At 43.9% G+C, this 23,504-nt stretch overlaps 1 protein-coding gene across 14 annotated transcripts in view; it reads right to left on the bottom strand.

Annotated features, from left to right (window-relative positions):
- Positions 1 to 23,504, bottom strand: part of ADD3 (adducin 3) — a 99,481-nt gene that overhangs the window by 20,310 nt on the left and 55,667 nt on the right. For 8 of the 14 annotated variants that reach the window (XM_040563284.1, XM_040563270.1, XM_040563274.1 and 5 more), the window contains one exon: positions 5,878 to 6,101. In XM_040563284.1, the coding sequence (XP_040419218.1) occupies positions 5,878 to 6,072 (195 nt within the window). In that variant the 5' untranslated portion in view covers positions 6,073 to 6,101. Of the gene's footprint in view, positions 1 to 17; positions 3,977 to 5,877; positions 6,107 to 10,444; positions 10,836 to 22,204; positions 22,507 to 23,504 lie in introns of those variants that run through there. The other 6 variants (XM_040563277.1, XM_040563276.1, XM_040563283.1 and 3 more) reach the window with 6 other exon arrangements.

The following is a 23,504-nucleotide window of genomic DNA, read 5'->3' as shown; positions in this document are numbered from 1 at the left end:
GAACACGGAGACCCTACCTATCTCTGGTGCTCGATCGCGGCTGCCCGGGGAGGAAGGGCTTCACCGAGAGCAGCTGGCGAAAACAGCTCTGCACCAGGCTGCCTCCAGCCCGCCGTGCAGATACAAACAACCCGTGCCTGAGTGGGGAAGGGTGGAGCTGGCCGCAAAAAACCGCCACTGAGTTAAGGCTTGCAAGGAGGAGATAAGAGCAACAAGTGTTTGTTAGCTCTACGAGTTAAAAAAAATAGTAAGAGAGGCTTTGGTGTTGATGCAGAAACAAACAGGCTTATTAATAAGTCTGGGGTATAGTATACAGCTGCGATGATCTCTTCACTTGCAATGAGGTGTGTGGGTATCTGGACTGGCCTGAGCGACCCGAAGGACAAGAAGCGTCCCGCTGCCAGCTCAGTATGGGCTGGTTTTTCCTGTTCCATCCCAGCTGGGGCCATGCTTCCAAAGAAACGCCTGCAGGAGGGGTACAAAGGTACCCTCGGACCAGAGCACAGCACGAGGTGCCTCCTGCAGCCAGCAGCCACTGCTCTCTACGAGTTCCCAGGCGCTGCTAGGAACTCATGCTAAAGCACAGGATTATTTTTATAAACGGAGATATTTTTATAATATGGAGACATTTTCTGTCTCCAAGAAGAAAATGTCAAAAAAAAATACTTAAAAGTGAGCACAGCTAAGAGCTATGTAGGTCCTTTTAACTGCCACTCATTACCTGTACTGCAGTGGCAACCCCTGCTTGCTCACCAGACTGACTTGATGCCTTCAGTGGCAGAATTCACAACACCAGTGAATGGAAGAAAAACGGTGGGTTTCATTACAACGCTTCTTATTTTACAGCTCCCTATTGCTTTCCTGTAGAATTAAGGCAGATCAAGTGATATTTACATTTAGTAACTTTAAATACATATAGGGCCGTAGAAAAATCATCAGGCAGAAGGCAGGCAGACCTGGCTGCTGAATGACTTGAATAACCTAAAGGACATGGTGCTGCAGTTACAGCAGGATCTGTACCACCCCCCCGACAACAAAAACCCAAACCCAAGCAGCTCAACAACAGGAAGATTAGAAATAAAAATATATGTATATTTATTCAATCTGGAAAACATTGGCACTTTTATCTAATGAAAGCCTGAGTTCAAACTAAATGGAAAGTAGCAACATGGGAGTAAGAGAGGAGTCAAAGGTAACTTTCTTTTCTAACATAACAGAGCAAAATAGCACAGATTAAAAAAATAAAAACGTTTCAATGAGAGGAGAGTAAGGGAAACGTCCACACCTCCCCAGCAGAAAGCCACGAAGCTGTCAGAGACGCCCGAAGCCAGACGAGGGAGCTGCAGAACGAGAGGCTGGTCCAGGCAGAGGCCCCAAGGCACAGAGGAGACGGGCAGCCCTTCCCTGCCAGCAGCGGGCCATGCTCCTGAAGGACCCACAGGGCTTCTGAACTTATGGGGAAAGAGCAGTGTAAGCTGAAACGCACGAGCAACTGAATGGACTTTGGTATTTTAAAAAAATAAACTGCCTCAAAAGGGAGCGGTGTTGTGAAAACACTGGATGTTCATCCGATACAGAGCAAAGCAAGCCAGACAAATGGAAAACCTGGGGAAAAAGTAAATATACAAAACTATCCCTCATTTCTGTCCTGATGGTTTGGAAAAAAAAACATAGCCAGAAAAAAATCGAGTGTGGGTTTGTTTGCTTGTTTACGAGGAGCAAAATCCGCCCGTACCCTGCACGCTAAGGCAGCCGCCAAGCGGGACCGGGTTGGGCAGGACCGGCCGGGGCAGGCACACGTAGGGGCAGGAAGGACAGACAAGGGACAGAAGGACGTTTAACCTAAGCGTAAGGAAAACGATTTTGTGATACACACAGGCACAACTGAATTACTGCTGTTATGCAACAGCGGCACTGAACCAGCATCGCCCTGCGGGGCCGCAGGGGCCTGATACGCCCTCCCAGCCAGCACAGAAAGAAAGCAAAGCACAATGAGATCCTGCGAGCAAGCTGCTTCTCAGCCTCAAACCAAACGGGTTTCATGGGCAAAGATGGCCAGGGCACGCTCAATGCACCTTGATGAGCCACAAGAAACATTCCTGGGTAAGCTCAAAACGTAAACCAGGCATTTAAATGCCAATAGCCAGGCATTTGTGTGTTTCAACCATTCAGCTCATTGCCTCGTACATAAATTTGACTACTTTTTGCTTGCATAGTAGAATTATGAAATACATCTAATTCTATTTTGTGTATATGCCAAGTAAATTTACGCACCCTCTCCCATTTCCACCCTGACCCTATTCAGCAGGCAGGCAGCTGCTGTGCCCCACAGGCCCCCAGAACGCAATAACAAAGTGACCACACAGCCTCCATACAGGATAGCTGGGCAATCATGGCTTTTCATGGCCTTTTAAAAAAAAAAAAGTGGTTTTGAAGCTTTCAGTTGCCATGGTGAGGGCACCAGTGAAATGCCAGAAGGAAAGGAAGGCCAGGAGCACTTGCATACCACAGCTTAAATTAGGGTTTTGATGATATAGCAGATAGATGTTTACTCATTGAAAGAAGTAGTTATTCTGTATAACAAGCAGAATACGATTATTTAGCATGTAAAATGACAAAACGGGTTTTAGTTTTAGAGTTAATTGTGAAGATTAAAAAAAAAAAGCTTTTCCTATTTTGGATATATTACAGGTAAAGTATCTTAGAACCAATGTAAAGAAATGAAATTAGTCTACCGCAGAAATGTATCCTTTCCTTTAAAAATAAGCCCAGTACCCAAACCTTCTGAACTTGCAGACATTACTGAAATAGACCTAAATGCTTTTCTGTTAAAACCACGGCCAGTTGTACTTCCAGATGCTATCAGGCTGGACGTGGCTAACCTGGCTGAACGTACGTACTTTCCACCAGACAGACACAGAACACCACATGTGGGTCCCATCAGATTGTGCAGGCCTTCAGACGCACATAGGTTACACATAGCATCAAGCAAACGCCTGAGAAATCACTGATAATGTCAGGAGGTTCTTCGTGGGCAGCGTTGCAAAACTCCTATGATTTGTTTAAGAGTTATTACGAACAGGCTCCAAGACATTAGCAAACATCAGAGGTAATGAGAATAGCTTTTCAGTAGCCTTTAAATTATTTAATTTAGGAAAGGGAAATTGCACATCAGAGAGGAGCAGTCAGACTGCACATCAATATGTGCATCAAATGGCACATCAGACAGATGCAGCAGTTTGATGTCTGAGGGTGTCTGGTCAGGGCTGTAGCCATTACAATAACACACACTGCTCAAAATATACAGTGGTTCCTGAAATATATTCTCTAATTTATTTTCGTGCTAAGGGATGTAGATTTTCCTACCGGGAACAAAGAAAAAGGCTTGTTAATTCAATATATGAGTACCAAAGCTTCCTCCTGTGCGGCAGTGCTTAACCCTTTAGCTTTATACCGTAATTCTTTGTTTGGAGAAAGTACGTCTTCACTCAATCTCACCTCGAGTCCATACATGCTCATGTATTTTTAGAAAAGAAAGGCATTATCCTTGCTATGTACTGGTACTTGCCAGGAGATGAGTCAATGACTATTTCTCCGATCTGAATGCATACATCAACATGTAAGACCGGGTGAAGATTTACCAGTGAGCAGACTCTTTTTGAAACTGTGTCTGATAAACTCTCTTCCTCCTCTTCCAAAACACCTTCAAACCAATTCCTACTCGTCAACTGGAATAAACCAGAGGAGCAACGAAGCTTTATGCAAACTTCTAATACTCTGTAATTCTGTAGCTGTACAACAAAAGCATTATGCTCAATGCAATCCTGGACCTGCATTAGGCAGACAAGTAAGAAGACACATGTTTTCTGGTACTTTTGTGAAAAATACTGTATTTATGAGGAAACAAGATGATAATTTTCAGTCCTGACTCTCAAGAACATTGTGTCACATTGCAGCCAGACTCTGGAAGAAATAATGCAGTTTCTATCTCCAAATCAGTTATGAAATTCACTTGATGGATGTTCAGTCACAGATGTTGTATTACAAATGCTTTTATTTCCTCACAAGAGGAACCCTAACAGCATTCCTTTAAGCTTTCTATTTCGAAAAGAGACGACAGAAGGAGACAGAAGGAGAAGGAAGCTGGTAGCTCAGGCACCTTCTCTCCGTGCCTGCTCACACACTCGGCTCCATGTCCCCATCTTCTCCCTGCCAGACGCCAACAGCCACCCAGCCAGCAGGCCCCTGGCTTATTTGGACAACCGTTCCCTTGCAAAACAAAAACTTGCAACTTATTGGCAGCTCCAAACAGTCACTTCCCAAAAGCGCTGGGCTCAGCTTCTTCTGCAGCAGGACACCAACAACCGCCTGGCGGCTCTTCGTCCTCCAGCCGTCTGCTAAAGCAGTTACCTAGAGTCAGAGGTAGCACCTCCTCGTCCCTTCCTAAAACCTGCATGCTGACACTTCACTTCTTAAAAAAAGAACAGAGACTGCAGCAAAGAGACATTACACTTGGCAGATGCAGCAAATGGTCCCCCCAAATGCTAACCAAATAGTTACGCCCAGCAGATTCAAAGCTTCCGTCGGAAGAACCCAGGAATGCCACGCACACAAGCCCAAACAAGGCCTCTGTAACTTATTTTTACCCTGCCCCTTCTCAACAGGCCGAGGATCTATCTAGTCTTTGCTGTGAGTCCTGGCTACTTATAATGGGAGTATTTTAACAGGAAAGAGCAGGCTGATCACATTTTACAATTGAGTGTTTAACATAATTTTATCATGATTAAAGCATTATGCAATACCTCCTTGGAGTATTTTCTTTATAATAAAGAGGCTGGCTGCAGAACTAAACTTGCACAAATGGACTCAAAAGCAATAAATTCCTTAGTCAACAGGTTCACATTATACCCAGAGCAATGCACAGATCCAAGAGGCACTCCACGACAACACTTTAGCAAACAATCCTGTTATTCATGGATGACTATAATAGGGTGATTACTAACAGCTGTTTGCAATCTCATTACATATGGAAAAGCTTCAGGAAAATGACACAAGAAACACCCCAACTTACAGAGGAACTGAACAGCGAAGGATCCGTGAAGCAGCTTAACCCCTCCGCGCCCCGCTGTATGCATCACTCACCTTACACCCCCCACCCTCGCACAGCCCTTACTCCCTGTGGCTTTAAAACACCAGTATTACTTTCTAATGCATTCATCAGCTTAAATCCACACAATACATAAATTACAATATGAATTAAAGCTAATCTGAGGGTGGTTCAATAGATTTGAGTGTTACGTGCAGTCTACACAAGTACTAAACTTAGACAACCACTAGATGTGTGCTAATATGGCCACGTATGGGTACGATCGCCCCCAAGTACACAAGAATGCACAGTCTAGCATTTAAACGACTGTAGCCTGCATTAAAAAACGTTAATTAAAGCATTCCTGATGCAAATGATAGGTTCACACTCCAAACCAGGAAGCAGAACTCCTAGCAATGCCGTAATTTGTTCCTATTTCACCGGTGACTCCTTTACTCTCTTCCCCGAGCCTAAGTTTTTAATTAAGTACCCTGCAGCCAACCAGATCTTTTTGTAATGCTGTAATGAAGCATAAAACCATAAAAGCATCAGGAGGAAAAAAAAAAAAAAAAAACAGAAACCCACTCACAATAAAGACTGTTTGTTCACAGACAAAAAGCAATGCAAACAAAACGTTGGATAATCTGCTTCATGGCACTTCTTATAAGACGGTCCAGAGTTATTCTTACCAACTGTGACATAATTTTCTTCTTCTAAGTCTCAGCAAGTTAACGAGAAATCTCAAAAAAGAACCTTTTTTAGTTCTCAGCCCCCTCCTAAATCCTACTCACAGGGCTCTGCAGTATCTGAGTGACCCTCTTCCTCTGCTCCATCATGTTGAAGTCCTGCCTCAGGTCTGGAGACATGTTTCTCTCCCGGATATACTCCGGGTCGTTTTCATTGATGCGATCGAAGTACCTCTCCTTGTGAGGCATTGTGGCAGGGGGAGGAGTAGTGATCACCACCTGACTGGCATCAGTACTCATGCTTCAGCTCTGCGGATGATGGCCTTCACCTGGAAAAAAGCAAGAAAAGGGCAAGAGTGATTAGCAATTAAAAGGAGGACTTTGAATGCAACTTCCAAGTTCGGACACACATAACAGTTCTCTTCAGCTCTGCAGAATGATGTCTAAAATGAGAGCGGAACAAGTGAATAATTACCGTAATTAGGAAGTTAACGAATAACTGTAGAAAAGTGTTTAAAAACCATTAATGAGATCTCTGGTACCTTGTAACCATCTCTACTCGAGCTCAAATAAAAACCACAGCAGAACAATATTAAAAATAATGAAATCCAAAATATACACTATATATTTTATGACAACATTTCCTGTATCATTTTACATCACATTCATCACCCCCCAACATGGTTTTTTATTATATTTCTCCTTCCTGACTCATTGAACTTCAACAGAACACATCCAGAAGACGGGGCCTCTGTTTAACATCCGCTCAGAGCTCACCTCCCAGCTCCAACGAAGGCATCCCTTAATTACACCATTTCCAAAGCATCCCATAGCTTCAGTTTATAGAAATGCTGTTGGCCCATTTGCAGCCTGCCGGCAGATCTCTGCCAGCGCCTGTGCTTGGAGTTCATGCTCAAAGCGAGCAAAGCAGCAGAAAAGGGTGGCACTGGACTGCGGCTTCAGCCGCTGCAGACATCAGGGCTTTAGCTCGTCTCCTCCACGTGCAATTGTAAGCAAGGATTCTCACCAAAGCTCATTACATTAGGAATGAAAAAACAACTTTCATGTCTTGCACTTAAAACATCATGAAAAAAACCTGATAAGCATTTGTAAACACAAACAGAAGTGGATCAAAAGCAGAAAATCTGACGCCTGGATTTTCATACACAGAATCAGGCTCAGAAACATGCTGAGGAACACCGTTCCTCAAACAGGCACCAAGAGGAAGGTTTTCTCAGGTTTGAAGAACAAAGAGAAGCAAGATTTGTACGAAGAGATATTATGAAAATACATTTTAGCATGCAAATACCTACATTCAATAACGTACTTAACATAAGAATATTTGCATGCGAACGTCTTCAGTATATAAATAATTCACAGAACAGCCAAATGTGAAGGAACGTCGCTTGGGAAGCAGCAGTAAGCAATGTGCTTCAGCATGATACTTTCCTCTCAGAGGCTCAAAACATCCCTCCTTTGGGTCACTGCGACTACTTTTTGCAGCACTCTGCGAGCATCAAACCGATGTGCGGATCTGACCTGTGCAGCTAAAACTTCCCACCTTTTCCAGACGAGTTGTTTGGGGAGAATCCCATTAAAGCAGCTTCGGCAGCCCCAGCCCTCCTCCCGCCCGTGACGAGCCCCAGAAGCAGGCTGGCAGGAGGACGCAGGTTTCTCTTCAGCCAGTTTCCCACAACAGCGCCCAGCTGGCTCTGCTGGCACGCTGCACAGGGCAGTGCGAGTATGAGAGGCTTGGGGCACTGCTACACTGCCCCCAAATGTGAAACCCCAGACAGACAGCACCTACAGAGCAGGGAAAGCACTCGCAGATAAGGCACAGCAAAACCACATCCCCCATTTTCTTATATACCATCATCATTAAATTACAATGCTATCCAGCTTCACACCCAGCTTTCAGGAGGGTGCCAGGCCTGCTGGACGAACGCACCATGTCCTGGGACGTATAATCCACATCCTGGACACAGGCCCCACAAACTTGGATGGCTTCTTTATGGAGGCTGCGTTGCACTAGCTGCTCTGCCACGGGCTGAGCTCACTCAGCGCTTGCTGGCTGAAGTCTGCCAGGCATGGCTGGTTGGGGGATGCTGGGGAGAAGGTGAGGAGACACTGCTTGCTTCAAGGAAGCGGGGATTTGGGGGGAAAAAAAAAATCAGTGCGTGATCTTTCCCCACTACAGACTGTAATTAGTTAATGTCTTTTCATTTAAGTCTTTGCTTAGGGCAATGTGCTACATGTGCTACAAGCAGGGGTACAAAAGGAGAGAAGGTTTTCCTAAAGAATGAGCCATTGTCTTTTCCAGCTGAGAGCACTGAAGCAGAAGGACAGTCCTCTGGGGACAGCACTCGGGGACAGCATCACAGCTCAACCTCCCTCTGTTCAGGTTAGAAGAGAGACCCTTGTAAATCTAACAATGGATTATGTTGTTCCTTTCCCCCTGCCCCTGCGAAATAGTGGCGTTTGAGAGAGAAAAGGCAGACCATCATGAGGACACACAAGCCTACCAGCTCGGCCTCCAAGCACCACAAGGCTGAAAGAGCTCAGGACCAGAGCTGTTCTCCATCCCCTGAGGTAACTGCCTCCATCGGGGTCAGAACGGACACCTTCAAGTGCCTGCTGGTAGCCAAGACTGGTCTAGAGCTGCAGAAGGTGAGAACCCTTGATCCGAGCGGCAACCACCCCCCACGGCTCCTGTTCATTACTTTTCTCTCAGAAGAGCTGCCTTATCCAGTTGTTTTTGCTAAAATGCTCCTGCACCCGGCTAAGCCCGAGTGGCAAGCTGCTCCTCAAGTGCCAGCCTGCGTGCCTGGTCAGACCAACTGCACGCATGTCTGAGCTTCAAAAATCTTTGATTATTATTATTATGATTATTTTAAATAGGTTTACGGGACACAATTAGTTCAAGTCTGTTACTTTACAATGAAGCCTTACAGTGACAGAAAACCCCATTCATCTGGAAAAAGACACAAATGTGGCTGGCAATGCTCAAAAGCCACAAAAGAGATTTTCTAATTGCTCTGGACTTCGTTTTTTCCTTTTTCCTGCCAGATTGGTTTGTTACCTCTAGCCATTAAGATTACAACATTAAAGTCCTTGTGCTACAAAAACCTCTATTACTGGACATAATATGGGTATTGGGTCCAGTTGTTCCTACAAGACCTGGTTCAATGCCTGCTCTGTTGGGCCCAGGCTGACTCTTGCATAACCCCTACTGTTCGGCTGGAAAACTTTCAAACAAATCAGCCATTCTTTTACTATCTGTATCTTGCACCGATTTTTTTCTAAAAAGGGGTCATTTGTTAAAACATGCTCTGCTTCTGGGGATCTAAGAATCTGTACCTCCTTCTCAGCACAGGACTGGCAATGACACAGAAGCAAGATAATACCGGAAAATCCAGAAGTTGAAGTCTATGAGTTGTGATAGAGAATTATCACTCTCTATTCACCACTTTTATTTTCTGGGACCATTCTTTTACCTAGGAGGAAATCAGTTTTGCTGCAAGGCTGCTTTGGGCTTCCACTCCTTCCAGTGATGCTCCTGAATTACAGAGAGAGCGAGCTACCACCTTCCTGAGCAGTAACGTTTCCTATGCGTGCTATACTGTTTATATCTGGGAAATCTGTGGTCACAGAGCCTGAGATGCAGGTAGGAACGAGAGACCTCATGCCCCTGCAGCAACCAGAGGCTAAATGTAGACTGGTCAGAAGGGACACACATACACACGGAAATCGAACCTGACCTAGGATCTGATGTCCTGCTGACATGATCACTCCTGCTCAGCGGAGACGCATATCTCAGCCCACATTTTGGCCTAACTTGCTAAGCCATCGTGCCAAATAGACTCAAAGCACGCAGAGGAGCAGTTTTGGCACCTGTGGTTCAGCTCCTCCAACGGGGGGCAAAAGAAACCCTGAAAAGCAAGTCAGCGTGCTCAAGTTTTTTTTATACAGGAGTCCCCATCTCCGCTGAAAATACTTTTAGGGAGCTGTAAAACAAAGGAACCTGAAAGCCCTAGCTGCGGGGCACTCGCTAACGTCACCCTGCTTCCCCCACTTACTGCCGAACTGACCTCTGACACTGCGGCAGCAGAAAGTCGGCCGTGTGCTGCCTCCCTCTGATGCCCTCACACGGCTCATCGCTTTGGCCTCTTTCTGTTCTGTATTTTGTACCTGTAACTGGGCAACACGAAGTAGAGCACGGCACCTTTGTCAGGAGGATATGCAGCTCTACTTAGTTTTATGTAATAAAAATTTCCAGTTAATTGCAATAACTTGGAACCGGGCCTTGTAGGCAGCAAGATTAAGTCCTGATCGTGCCCATCTGACACTTTGTAATGTCTGAGTAACACGCTGTGCTGCTTTTGCTGGAATAACTGTTTTCAATGTCAAATCACAGAAGCAGCTCAAAAATAATAATGAGGTCAGAGAAACACAGAGTACTGGAGGGGAAAAAAAAACAACAAAAAACCAAGAGCAAGAAAGAAACCAAAGACAAGGAAAATTTCTTGCCAAAGAACACCCCAGAAAGCACTGACTTAATGTATCCTTCACAACACATGGAGCACGCTTAAGAATAAATACCACCATAAGAGAAATTCAGCAACAGAAAAGGGAGCAAATAATGAGATCGCCTAGCAACAACTCATTAACCTACCTTTTATTCTGACTTTTTATGGCGGGTTTCAGCCATCCCCATTTTCTTTACACAGTGCAATCCATCTGTTAGAGTTTCCAGCACCATAAACCAACGGTGTGTGCACCGCATAATTAGCCACTATGGCTGATTTCGGGTCTGAGCTCTCAAGCTAGATGAGACCGCATCTGAGCACTTCTTTTAAGGCACATTGTGTTATTCTGCTCTTGCTACTTCTCGCCTGCTTGCTTTTAAGGAACAGTCTGCTCTTTCTTCCCCCACTCCGGTATCTTGTCTGCCAGGAGACTTGTTGGAAGCAAGCTGGATGTCTCTTGATCTCGGTTCCAGCCTCCCTGTGAAACAGGCAGGTTCCAGTCTGAATCAAAGACTTGGCTCTCGCCAACGCTGTCAGCTACACAAGCGAGATGGCAGAAGGAAACACGCTTAAGGAATATGAAAGAACGGTTAAGAAGGATAGGAAAATAGGTAGGGGAATATGGACAGAGACTACGGTCACCGTCGCTATCTTTTAGCATTCGGAATTCAACTTGCAATCCTCTCTTCTATAAGTTTTAGTAGTGATATATTATTGAGCAATCACATCTGTTCTAGGACAAGAAAACACTTGGATAACACCTCAAAACTCATTTATTTTCTCTCTTCTTCTTTTGATCAGGACATCAAATGCCATAAATATCTGACAATAGGTTGACAGATTACCTCTTATGTTACAAGCAGCTTGGATTTCATTTATCAGTCTCACTTCACACATTGGTAAGAAGAATACGATGTACATTCATACACTAGCATCTTCTAAACATAACTTGTGGAACTGAAAATACTTGTACTAGACTAGGTAGTTAGCATTTGTTCAAAATTAACTGATTTTACTAATATACAGTGATTCTGTACACAGGTACTCAAGGAAGTCAAACTGTCAAATTACACCCTTACGTTGACACAAGGTAGTATTTGCATTAGGAAAAAAAAAGCAGTCACACCTCCCGCCAACCCACCCAGCCATCCAGTCCTTCTGCCTCTGTCACCTCTTCACGTTCGTGCCAGCTTGTGAAGTAGGATGGGTGGGAGAAACTACTCATCTGCTGATTTTACGTTTGGGTTTATTTTTTTTTTTTGGTCAGCCCGAACTTTTGTTTTTAAATGGCTGTTATTTTTTGCTGTATCAGCCCCCCGGCCAGCTCACTGAACAGCTACCCATGCTGTTCTGGTACGGAGCTGGTGATGATACGGGGATGCCTCGAACTACTCCTGCCAGCACAGGGCAGGCACAATGATCCGTCATACTACAGCCCAAACTGGTCACAAACCAAATATGCTAATCCACTGCCATGCACTTAATTTAAGTCTTTCTGCTTTTGAACAGAGTAAGCTAATGAAATAGTCATCGTCTCCTTTCAGACACCACATTAAGGAGACTATGTGGCGGCAGGATATTTTTCCTGAGAAGTACGAACTTGAGTGTATCTGAACCCATTTTTTGTTTCTGTACTAAAGCTAAAGCATCATTTTTGCACGCTCATATGGTGCAACACTAAAGTCAACATGAATATGCAAGCAGTTCAACTCATGCTTTGCTCAGTGCGAGCTGGAGCTGAACCACAGCCAGTTTCTTCTCCACTGCTAAAAAGTGAGATGGCATCATGGGCTGCTGACATCCACCCAAAACACGAGGACGGCACCTTCACCCGAGGACGTGACCCTTGCTGAGATGGGGAAGGTCACCTACCGTGTGCCCACCCCATGCCCCAGAAGCAGCACCGGGCTGCTGCAGGCTGCACTGCCATGCTCTCCGACAGCCTGATGGTGTTTTTCAGATCAAGCTGGAGTGGGAAAAAAAAAAAAAAAAAAAGAAAAAAGCCTAGAGTGAGGGTTTGATGCATACAATATGCTCTACCACATGGCCATAAATGCTACTTGCATGTGTTAAGTCTCAGAACTGAACTTTTGTACTTAACCTTGCAGACACAAACTACTTTAGTCATACGCATTTGGGTATCCTTTCAGTGTTGTGCGACAGCTTTTAACGATAGAGAGCCCGTGGTGAGCTCCTGTTCTGGGTGGCAGGACTACAAAGAGCACCAACAGCCCCAGAGGAGTGTGCTCACACACCATGGGGCTTCCATGCCTCGCTCCATCCTCTTGCTTGCTTGCACCAGCACGGTGCTACGGCCGTACAGACAGCAGGAGCACTGAGATTACACTGCTCTTTACACACACACACAAATTGTGTCCCTAAAATCTCACTTTACGAGAAGGTCGGTCACCCACAGATACCAAGTCGGTTCGTTGTTTCCCTGTCCCCATACTTGTTCCTTTAAAAGCAAATTTTCTTTTGCTATTCCTATTTCTTTTGTAGTTGCATATTTTTAATAAGTACTCAGTACACTGCAATTCACCAGACGGAGTTTTAATTTAGAGGTGAGTTACGTTTTGCTTGGATGTAAGTCTTATTTACATATGCAAACACATGCATATATTTAGAAATGACATTGAAGTGCACTTGGAGCGCCTGAGAGCTGCCACCTCTGCCTGGGTACACAGGGTGACCGGTCCTACGAAATGGTGTGGAGTCTGTGCATGCAGGCTATTTCTGAGGCAATTTAAAAAATCACTTCCTTAAACTGAGTAAAAGCACCAGACTGGCTAATAAATTAAACCATTTGTTAAGCAGTAATTAGCTTCTGTACTTACTAGACTTGAAAAGCATGTCAGTCCTACCTCACACCCACTTTTCCTCTGTTTCTCTTCCACCTTCTATACCATAAAGTTCACAAAAAGCACAGTAAAACTGAACTCTGTGACGAGTGCTCACGTCTGTCTTGGTTTACGTTGTTTTTCTGTATTAGCACCAAAATCCCACATACAGACGTAAGGGTTCACCCAAAAGCACCTGAATACCGAGCTCAAACTGCCTGTTTTTATGGTGTGGCAAGACGCCTCTCCTGGAGAGGTGTCCTCACTGCAGCACAGGGAAGGAGACCTACAGGAGCTGCTAGGGGGAAGACCTCTCCCTATGGCACATGCAAAAAGCTGCTCTCACAAAGCACAGCTGCACTGAACAACAAGGATGGGACTGAAGTTAATTTCTTCTTCCTCTTCTATATTTTTCTGCCTGTTCCCACTTTGATCCAGGGCAAAAACCCAACCGCTGCGCACAGAAAGCATCCTCCCAGCCCCGCTGCCCAAGAGGACTGAGCGAGGACCACAGCAGCAGAGCGGACTTCCAGCCCATCAAGTTGCACGCTTTCTAATAATGCGTTTCCTCGTGGTGTTGAGGGCTGCTACAGAGCATCTGCAGGCAGAGGGCCCCCCGCAGAGCAGCAGACAGCACGGCGATGCCAGCAGCAGCGCTGGTTCCCAGATGGAGACAGAAGCACGAGCCCTCTCCCAATGCTACCTCGGAGCTTACGCATCCCAAAGAATGAACTGTTCATCCCCATTTAATCACTTACATTAACAACGCCCCTACCACAGTAAGTCATAAATGTGACTAGCAAATATTTACATGTTACAAAGAATCTCAGTACTTATTAGTTGGGTGTTAAAGCTTTCCTTTATCCGCTCCCAAGGCTAGCTAGCACTTCAGAGCACCAGCACGGGATACAAGTCAACCTACAGAGCAGAGATCACATTCCTGGTGTTTGACCTTACCTACCTCAGGGGACAAAAACCCCTCAGAGTAATGTCAGGGAGCTTTAACCCCAAGTGTGCATTTCCATTTAATTTTAAAACCATAAACACAGACAGAAGACAGAAATACCTATTTTCAATAAGAATAATTGCTTTTCTTTTTTTGGTTTTAAGGATTCTGATGAAACCTTAGCAACACAAGCACTGCAGCACAAAAGCAGTTTCAATTTTTGGTTCTCATGACCTAGCTTATATTCATGCTACAAACTGAATGAGGTTTCGAAAACAACTGTCAGCACAGAGGAACGAAGTACATCACAGGTGGAAAAAAAAAGATTGTATTTAAAAATTGATACTGTTTTGAAGAAAGGTGGGGCTTGGGTAGTATTTTCCAAAACATTAAAACACAATAAAAAGCTATTTTTTTCTTAAAGACTTATCTCTGCTTATCTACATAATCACTTGTGGTTAAGTTACCTAAAATATTTCACGGGTCAGTAGGCAACAGAGAGCTAAATTAAAAGATTATGTTCTGGTAGTGCTTATCCGTACTAAGCTGTGAAAGTACACGAACACATAACCCACACACATACACAAGCAATGGCTGAAAAACCTCCCTAAATCCTTTGGAAAAGATGGAACCTAGGTTCCTCTACAATAAAAACTAAAAACTTATCTGTGAGAAAAAAAAAAACAAACAACAACATTTAATTGGAAAAGCTGATTGCAGCCGAAACCTTTCGCGTTTTGCAACACCCTTCCCCTCCCACTCTTGCAACTTCCTCTGGTGACTTTTTTCTGGGGCTTCCTCTGAGCGGCACTGATGCAGGAAGAAAACAATTTCACTCTTCACGCAGACCTATGCAGCGTTACGGACAGAAGAATGAAGTTTGATGCAGTTTTTTTTTTTTTTTTTTTTTTAAATCCCAACCTGGAAAGCAGCATTTGGAGCCACAGGGGCTACTGTGGCAATCTGTAAGAGGCCTCCCTGCTCGCTGGTACAACGTGTGACATTAGATAGCGGAGAGGAATCTTATCGATCCCAGGGCACATCAGAAGCCTTGATTTATGACATTTTGACTATCCTGAGAAGTGTCACGGCCAAAGCAGCTGCCTCCCGGGCCTGAAGGAGGTCAGAGGCTGTGACGGTGGGCGACCCAGATGATGGACACGTGGCAACTGCTGGATTTCACACGTGTTTACACCAGCAGCCCATCCTGGGTATGGCAGCACGCAGCCAGACCTTTTTATAGCCCAAACCACTGGATTTCTCCTCTTCACACCAAGTCCTGACCCTACCCCTCAGCAGCGAGCAGGCCGGCAGCTCGGCGAGGACCTGAGGGCCGCAGACCGAGCACGCCGCGCTGCAGCTCAACGCCCTCCGAACTCCTCAGCGAGGAAGGGGAAACCCGGCCAACAGCTGATCCCGGCAGGGACATTCGTAATCGGAGACGTGAAGAAAAGATGAAATTGTGCCAGGCCTTCGATCATAAAGTCTTCAGGACAAATTGTATCTTTATTTATGTTATGCACCACGCCCTGCGTGATTCCCTCAAGTTCACCTCAGGATCTGTGAATCACTCTACTATAAATTTTAAATATGCAGCAGCAACATAATCCATATTAATTCACTGATCCCAGCTTAGCCATGTAAAAGTTGACTAACTCCTCAAAAAAAGGAATTTTGACACTTTACTGACCCGTACACATATTTCATGTTAAACAGAAAACGTCACTTTAAAAAAAGCTGATTTATGATAGTAATAGCCAAAAATTAAGTATGTTTTAGATAACACAACTGCATATACTTATTTCATGGGTGATGAACAGGTATAGAGGGAATGATCACAGATTTTTAATTATAACTTAAAAATAGTAATTTTAGGAATCAATGAAAGTATGAAACAAACGATGGCACCAACCTCAGGCCTGACTGTGCAGCAGGCGCGTTGCCACTGACAAGTGGGAGAAGAATGGAAAAAGAAAAACAGGCATCTTGAGAATAAAGCTAGAGATTTACTCTAGTAAATGCTCACCCAAAGACATCTATGAACTGAGGTGTAGAGAAGGTACTGTTAGTAGGACTTGAACAGCCTATATCATTCACTGGATGGCATGGAGAAAACAAAACAAAAACAACCCAAACCCCATAGTACATTATTACTACAAATTATGCTGACAGTGGCTTTTCTCACTCCATTCAGTCTCAGAAGGATCTTGCTTTTCTTTTCATTACTGGAATAAGTTTTGCCTCAACATATTGGACAAATTTTCCCCTTCTTGGTCCATTTGAAACCATAAATTTAATGCTAATGCGTGTTAAAACATAACAAGAAGAAAGCAGCATTTAATTAAGGTTGCCAAATACATGCAAAATTCTCATCTGCAGACGACTTAACTTGATATGCACACCTTATGCTACCATTTTTCATATTTTCTTGGCTGGCTCGAGGCGATCCTACCCTTCCCAACTCACGCGTTTCAGTTCTCCAAATGCCACCCCAGCACATCTGTCCAAGAAGCGAGGGTCTGAACTGGATACATGAACACATCAGGGCTAAGAACAATTTGGGAGAGGAGGGCAGGGGAAAGTACGGAGCAGAGAAGGGCCACATGGAGGTTCAGAGGGCAGCCAGGACCTCCTTTATGAAAGTTCAAAAGACAGCTATACTTAATTACCAGAGTTCAAAGCATCTTGCTTTAATTATCCTTCCCTGGGAAATCCCTAGATTAATGGTAGTGCACTAATGCTTTTTTCTGTGTTTACTCACATTTCTAATACTGTCTTTAGCTTGCTTCAAAATAATTAAAAAGTACTTGACTAGTAAATCTAAGAAGTTTCCACTGCAGTCAAAGTCTTACCTACATAAATATGCACATTAATCTCAATTGACTTGGCCTGCATTTGACCTGTTTCTTGTCTCTGGCACCTTCTGCTAACAGCACTAGAAAAGCAAATTGAATTTAGAGAGGCAAAGGTCTTATATACCTTCAGGAATGGAAAATTACTCAACTGGATTTCAAGGCAGCCAGTCTGAAGTCAAATGGTCATTTTGGACTTAGCCACAGCGCTGAGCAGAGAAGCAGATGTGCCCAGCGCAGCAGCCAGCACACCCCTGAACAAGTGCTGAGGATTTATTGACAAACGCCTCGGTAGGACACACAGCGAGGGGTACGGTGAGTCAGTGCTAAGCGCATAGAAAGTAGTTTTTAAGATGTCAAAAGCAGAACGTATAAATACTTCATAATTAGGCTACTATTATTTTCCAGTTCAAGCAAGCAAATTATTTATGTTCATCACTCCTTTTCCATCATCACCTGCAAGCATTGAAAGTCTGGATAATAAAAGAAGATGCTCCGCAAACTACTCCAGTATCCCAGCACGGATGCACCCTGCATACTGTCCACAATCCTGGGTACATGCAAACACCTGCAGTGGTTGTTTCTAGAATGCAGCCTGACATCACAACCTGCTGGAGATTTACACTATATTCTCTTTCACCTAAGCAGCTGCATGAAACGTGAAGAAAATTGGACGATTTTCATGTCTAATGGTCAGCCAGTCCAAGGCACCGGTGACAGAATTTCCTAACAGCCAAGGCAGCACCAGCAAGCAGCTTCACAGGACACGTACTTTCTACCAAAACACTGCCATGCAAGTGAAGAAAAGCTTTTCTACAATTTCTGTAGGAGGAAAAACAAGGCAGGCTCCTAGAATGAGCTGCAGCAGCAGCAACTCACGTCCAGTTGCTAAGACCCAGGTCATGATTTTGGACCAGCACGTGCAGCCTCTAAGTGACCACATACCCAGCATGGCAGGCGTTCCTGCTATTCCTTCCCCACGCAATTCTTCCATTTTTGACTCCTATTTTTCTTCGTTTATAATTTTAAGAATATTCTTAAGCAACAAATACATCAGATGGATCTGTCAGATACGATTTCAAGATAATGTGTCAATGATTATGACAGAATTCATAAAATAGCATAAAAGTTGTTTTATTTGAATTTTCTAAGTTCATTTGTATACCCACTAAAAATGATATTTGCCTGTTTGCAATTCAAGTTGCTTACGTTTGCACTGAAAGCCAGGAACAGGCACGTAACCCACTGGCTTGGAGCTCAGAATCTGTGAGTGAGGAGAGATGTGGGGGCAAATACTTCTCTCAGTGATATCGTCATGAATCAAAAGCAACTGATTTACAATTTAATCAAAATTACTGTAAAAATGACACTAGTTTTTACCTTTGGCAATGCTTTTTATTTTTTATTTAACTATTTAACTCATGGAAATCATCCTAGGTAAACATGGTATTTCAGCTTACGCCATAAGAAAATTATTGATGGTACAAAAATGTCAGAGGCTACACAGAATACATATATTACATCTGCTGGAAGAGTGAAAGTAAATCACAGCTTTTCTATGGCTTTCAGTTATCTTGGTCACTTATGCTTTGGGTTGTTTTCATCATCTGTAAAAACCTAATACCGCTTTAATTTTCATCAAGGAATTAGAGACCTCTGTAGTAACATATGACCGTGCCAAAAAAATACCATGAAAGCTGATTAATCAAGTGCTGAATAATAGGTGATTAGATGCCTGCCAAAGGCTGCGTTCACAACAGCATCCACAGACATGCAGGAATGCTGTGTGGGACGGCACCGCACCAGCGGGCTCCGGCTCTGCAGCAAGCACCGCATCTGTGCTGGAACACATCTCCTGCTCCAAAAAGGGAAAGAGGAGGCTGAGGAAGAATCTGGTCCCCCTAGTCTGGTCTCAAAGACTTTTTTCGCCCCTTAATTAAGATGTATTCTTCTAGCTTGCTAAATTGTTCAATTATTTGAGGCAGTGATGTAGCAGGATTTCTGTTTTTCATCTTAATTACTGGGTGGCACTTACTTACTCTAATGCACACTGAAAGTATTTAAGATACCATTTGTGAGTTACTGTAGGTTCTTTTTAATTCTGTAGCACGTAGCTATGGGAGTTTGAATTCTGCCTGCCTCATCAGCATTATGTTCTCCCTGTGATAAATGATCAAAACGGATCAGAGTTAGCACTGCAGAGCAGTTAGAAAGAGGTGAAGGAAAGTATGCGAAGTTTTGTGCTGAATGAACAGACTGTTTCCTGTGACTTCTGGCTTCGAGCTCAGAATGCTGGGATTCATAATGAAAAACACTCCTACCTGGTGCACAACCCCTGCCCCTCATTCAGAGCAATTACACAATATGAAACTTGAAGACAGGTTTTCATTACGTGTATCCTGTGTTCGTTTTCATGTCACATTGAAAGTGGTGTTTGTAATCCGGTGATTTTGGGCAACAAGACCTGTGGTTTCTCAAAAACTAAAATGGGTGGAACTATTCCAAGTGGTCAATTTTTTTTTTTTATTTTTTGAAGTTATTCTCAACTGTCACATTAATGAGACATTGGATACAAAGCTTTTAATAATTATAAATATGATACCTAAAATAACAAAGCATGTGATAGAGAACAATAAGTAAATAAACAAATCCACCCTGTGATGGGGCAGCAAGGAGCCCAGTGTACCCAAAAGCCCAAAGATAGGTCAACAGCTCTCGTGAGCTAACAGCACATTGCACCCTCTCACTCTGTGTCAGAAACTACTGCCCACAACAGTAACTGCTCTAAGGCAGCTGTCACAGTATTATTTTCATCCATGTACGGGACATACACAAGGAAAAGTAATTACCAAGTGCTGCCTCATTTATTGTGACAGCACAATAGTGACTGTTCTCAAAACTATGTTGTTTGGAAATGCAATCAATGCCTTTAGGTTACTTGCCTGCATTATGTGTACTCCTAAGTTGTTTTGCGCATTTTGCAATAAAATATAAAACACTTTACATTGAAGTTGTCTCTTTGTTCTGAAAATTTGATCATGAGTTTAAGTGCGTCCACTTTTACTGGACTGATTTTTTTTTGTCACTGACCTATAATCAGATGGAATGAGCAACTTACACCTCATTGCAACCTAAGCATCAAAATCCTACAACCTTCTCTTCTAAACAGGTATCAATTTTTGTAATGCATTAGAGAATTATTTTCTAGCAACGGGTACCAAGTTTGGCTTAAAGTAACCAACAGGTTCAGATAGCTACATGGCAGGAATGAATATGTACACAGTGTGATCACAGAAGACCTCAATTTCTTAGAGCACCAAGTGAGCTGGAGCTCTTGCTGACATGCAGTGTGAGCCCAGACACAAGTACAGAACTTAGTTCAGTCAAAAAAAAAACACAAAAAACCCAACCAACAACTCCCATTAAAATTAAGCTTAACCTGTAAAGGAGGATAGCAAGCACAATTTTGCAGACAGGGACAGTCCAATGTGTACTTGGATAATCATGTTTCCTTTAACAACAAATAGCATTTGCGCCTGTGGTGGTAGTATTTCCTGAAATGTGAGCAAACAATGCAATAGATACGTTTGAAAATTTAAATATGTAGTATAAAGACAGCATGAGCCATCAAAGCATACTAAACAGTGTTACAACTGGTATCTATAAATAGCAGAGGTTCACACTTCAGGGAGAAGACAAGCATTCAGAATTCCCCAAGTGCCAGTGAACAATGACCTCAGTGTTGGTTGTACCTGAACAAAAAAAGCACTTAACAGAACTGGGAACTGTATTAGTAGAATAGCTTGATTTTTTTTTCTTCCATGCCCTGTTCTTTCATTTCCAACTGCATCATTATCACTAACAGAAAGACAAATCAATTCAAATCATATATTCAAGCGATTCTACGTTTTAAAAAATAACATATTCATTGTTATTCTTGCAGCTCATCTGACCTCCTCAGTACAGCTATGACAAATGCTCAGTCAACGAAAAAAATCTGAACAAAATGTGTGCTCAGAGTATCAGTTAAGAAATATAGCTGCTCTGAAACATTAAGGAGGATACAAAAGGGCCTCTACAATAGTATAACCTTTGCCTCTGTGTGCTAGCATCACAGTTTACACGGTTTCCATGGAAACCCTCTGCAAACATATGAATGTTCTTGCTGCGTTAGATGCTGAACAGAAAATCCTTTGTGACCATTCCAGAGGGCCATGGCCAGTGCCAACCTCCCAGTGAAATAATGCCCCTCACTATGCCTTTGCCCAGCAGGCTCATGACACACTCTCTCACATGGTACAGCTGCTACCATAGCTTGTTTTTCCCCATCTGAAAAAAAAGAGGTGTACATCATATCTTTTAAATGTCTCTTCCCACATCAAGAGCGTGCTTTGCCCCCATCAAACTGATGGCCAAGTCCCCAGGACTGGACCCTCAGATGCAACCCAAAAGCTGTAAAACCAGGGCACTGGCTAGGAGACTTCCAGCAGGCTCCAAGTCAGGGCACAGGGGAATATATTTACATAATGAGTAGGCAAATGCCCAAAGCGAATGCCACAATTCCTCATTATTAAATATCTTGAGAAAAGCAAATTAAAAAAATAATCTCAGGATGCCACAAGTATACTGGTGCAGAAGGGAAAACAAGTTTCATCGCTTGTTATTTTTTGTAATGGACACACCAACTGACCTACATAACACTCAATCACAGAATGGCTGAGGTTGGCAGGGACCTCTGGAGGCTGTCTGGTCCAACCCTCCTGCTCAACCTGGAGCAGGTTGCCCAGGACCATGTCCAGACAGATGAACTGCTCAGGTACTGCATGGGCTCCTCCTGCTGCAGTGGAGGCAGAAAAATTTTATCCAGGAAAGAAAGAAACTCAACAGGAGGACTGGTTTCTGGTTTTGGTAGTTAACGGTGTGTGAGTGAAGGCTGAGGGATCAAGAAAACTTGCTTCCGTTTTATAAAGGAGGAGATACTGTCAAAACATCTGAGTGTTGCGTCCCTTGTGAACTTCCTCAAAACGTACATCTCCCCCACAATTTAACATTTTAACCAACACTGAGATAAAAGCGTATCTAATAAAGTGAATTACAAGTGCACCTTCAAGAGACCCAGTCTGTGCACACAGCTGGACGGCACCTTGTTTGTAGACTGAAGCATTCCCCTGTATTCTCATTTCTCTGAAACTAAGCAAATTCACAGCAGAGCAAGTTTGACTCTCTGATCTCTGAGATATCAGTGGTGTAATTTATCAAATTACTTACAGACGTGCCCAGTCTGAGGCAGGACGATGGCTCCAAAGACTACATTGAGGAGAACAGCGAGCCTGCGGTCTGTGCGGTGAGGTAAAAGCCTGACTGTTCGATCCCAAATAAAACAGGAAAGGTCAACACCTTCTTGTTTGTAAACAGGCACTTTAGTGATTAAGCCATTTTCAGACACTATTACAGTCCCAATGACAACAATCAATGCAGTAATAGTTTTGTGGTGAGTGCTGCAGAAAGAATACGACAGAATTTGTACCGGGAAGAAAAACCACGCTCTTGCTATGTCAACACCCTTGATTTCTCCATTTATTTTTGTCCCTTTACAACAGGAAGCCCCGGCAGGAAGCTCCCAAAGCTGACACTGCCACCACCCTCCTGTCTCGCACCCCAGACCAGCTCAGTCCCGCAGGCCAGCTACCACGTTACTTCTGCGGCCCTGCCCACATCTCCCTGCAGCACCGCCTGCGGAACAAAGTAAATATTGGGTTAGCCGCAAAGCTCTCACTGTTCCCCTGCTTTAACAGCCCATTGTTCACTTGTGGTTGCCTCAGTGAGATAAAACACCAAAAAGCAGTGTTTCCGGAGCCTTCCCACCGTGTGTCACGGGTCCAGGGCTGGGCTTTGTGGGGTGTAGGCCCGCTCAGCCGCCCCATTGCTCTTAGTGCTAGGGGCGAGCTGACCACGCATAGGCCTGCTTGGCCCATGCTCTCCTGCTTTGCTGCCCAAGGGCCATTTCCAGTGTATTTGTTTAAAGTCGTGTTTATTCCTCAGCAGGAGCTGGATGGGACCTGCTGTGGTCCACCCCGACCCATCCCATTGCCCCCCAGCCTAGCTTCTGCTGCTACCTATGTCAGCACCAGGTTATGGGTAACAGCCACTGCAGGTGATATTTAAGCACAGGAGGTGATTACAGACAATATTTAAGGACAGGAGAAAGGACACAACAGACAGAGAAATTAATTCAACCATACAGGAAATGATAAAAATCGAGAAGTCACTCATTTTATATTTTCAACCATATCCTCTCGCCCAATAAAGTGCACTGAACTTAATTAACATCCCGCTAATGAGACCTTCGATTGCCCAGAACAAAGCAATAATGAACGTGAGCTCTGTTTCTACCAAATCTACCAGAAAGATTTTTAAGGGTCTGCTTTCCCGCTGACATAAACACATGACTCCCATTAGCCTTAATAAAGGAAGAGAGCATTCAATAGGAGATTAATTTCCCAGGACTGCACAACTAAACCGTGGCATGCCTAAAACACAGTACAGGCTGCTAAGAAAGGGTTGGCTG

The sequence above is a fragment of the Cygnus olor genome, chromosome 7 (genome assembly GCF_009769625.2).
Source record: "Cygnus olor isolate bCygOlo1 chromosome 7, bCygOlo1.pri.v2, whole genome shotgun sequence".
NCBI lineage: Eukaryota > Metazoa > Chordata > Aves > Anseriformes > Anatidae > Cygnus > Cygnus olor.
Note: the sequence above shows the minus strand (reverse complement) of the source record. Positions and strands in the feature narration are given on the sequence as shown.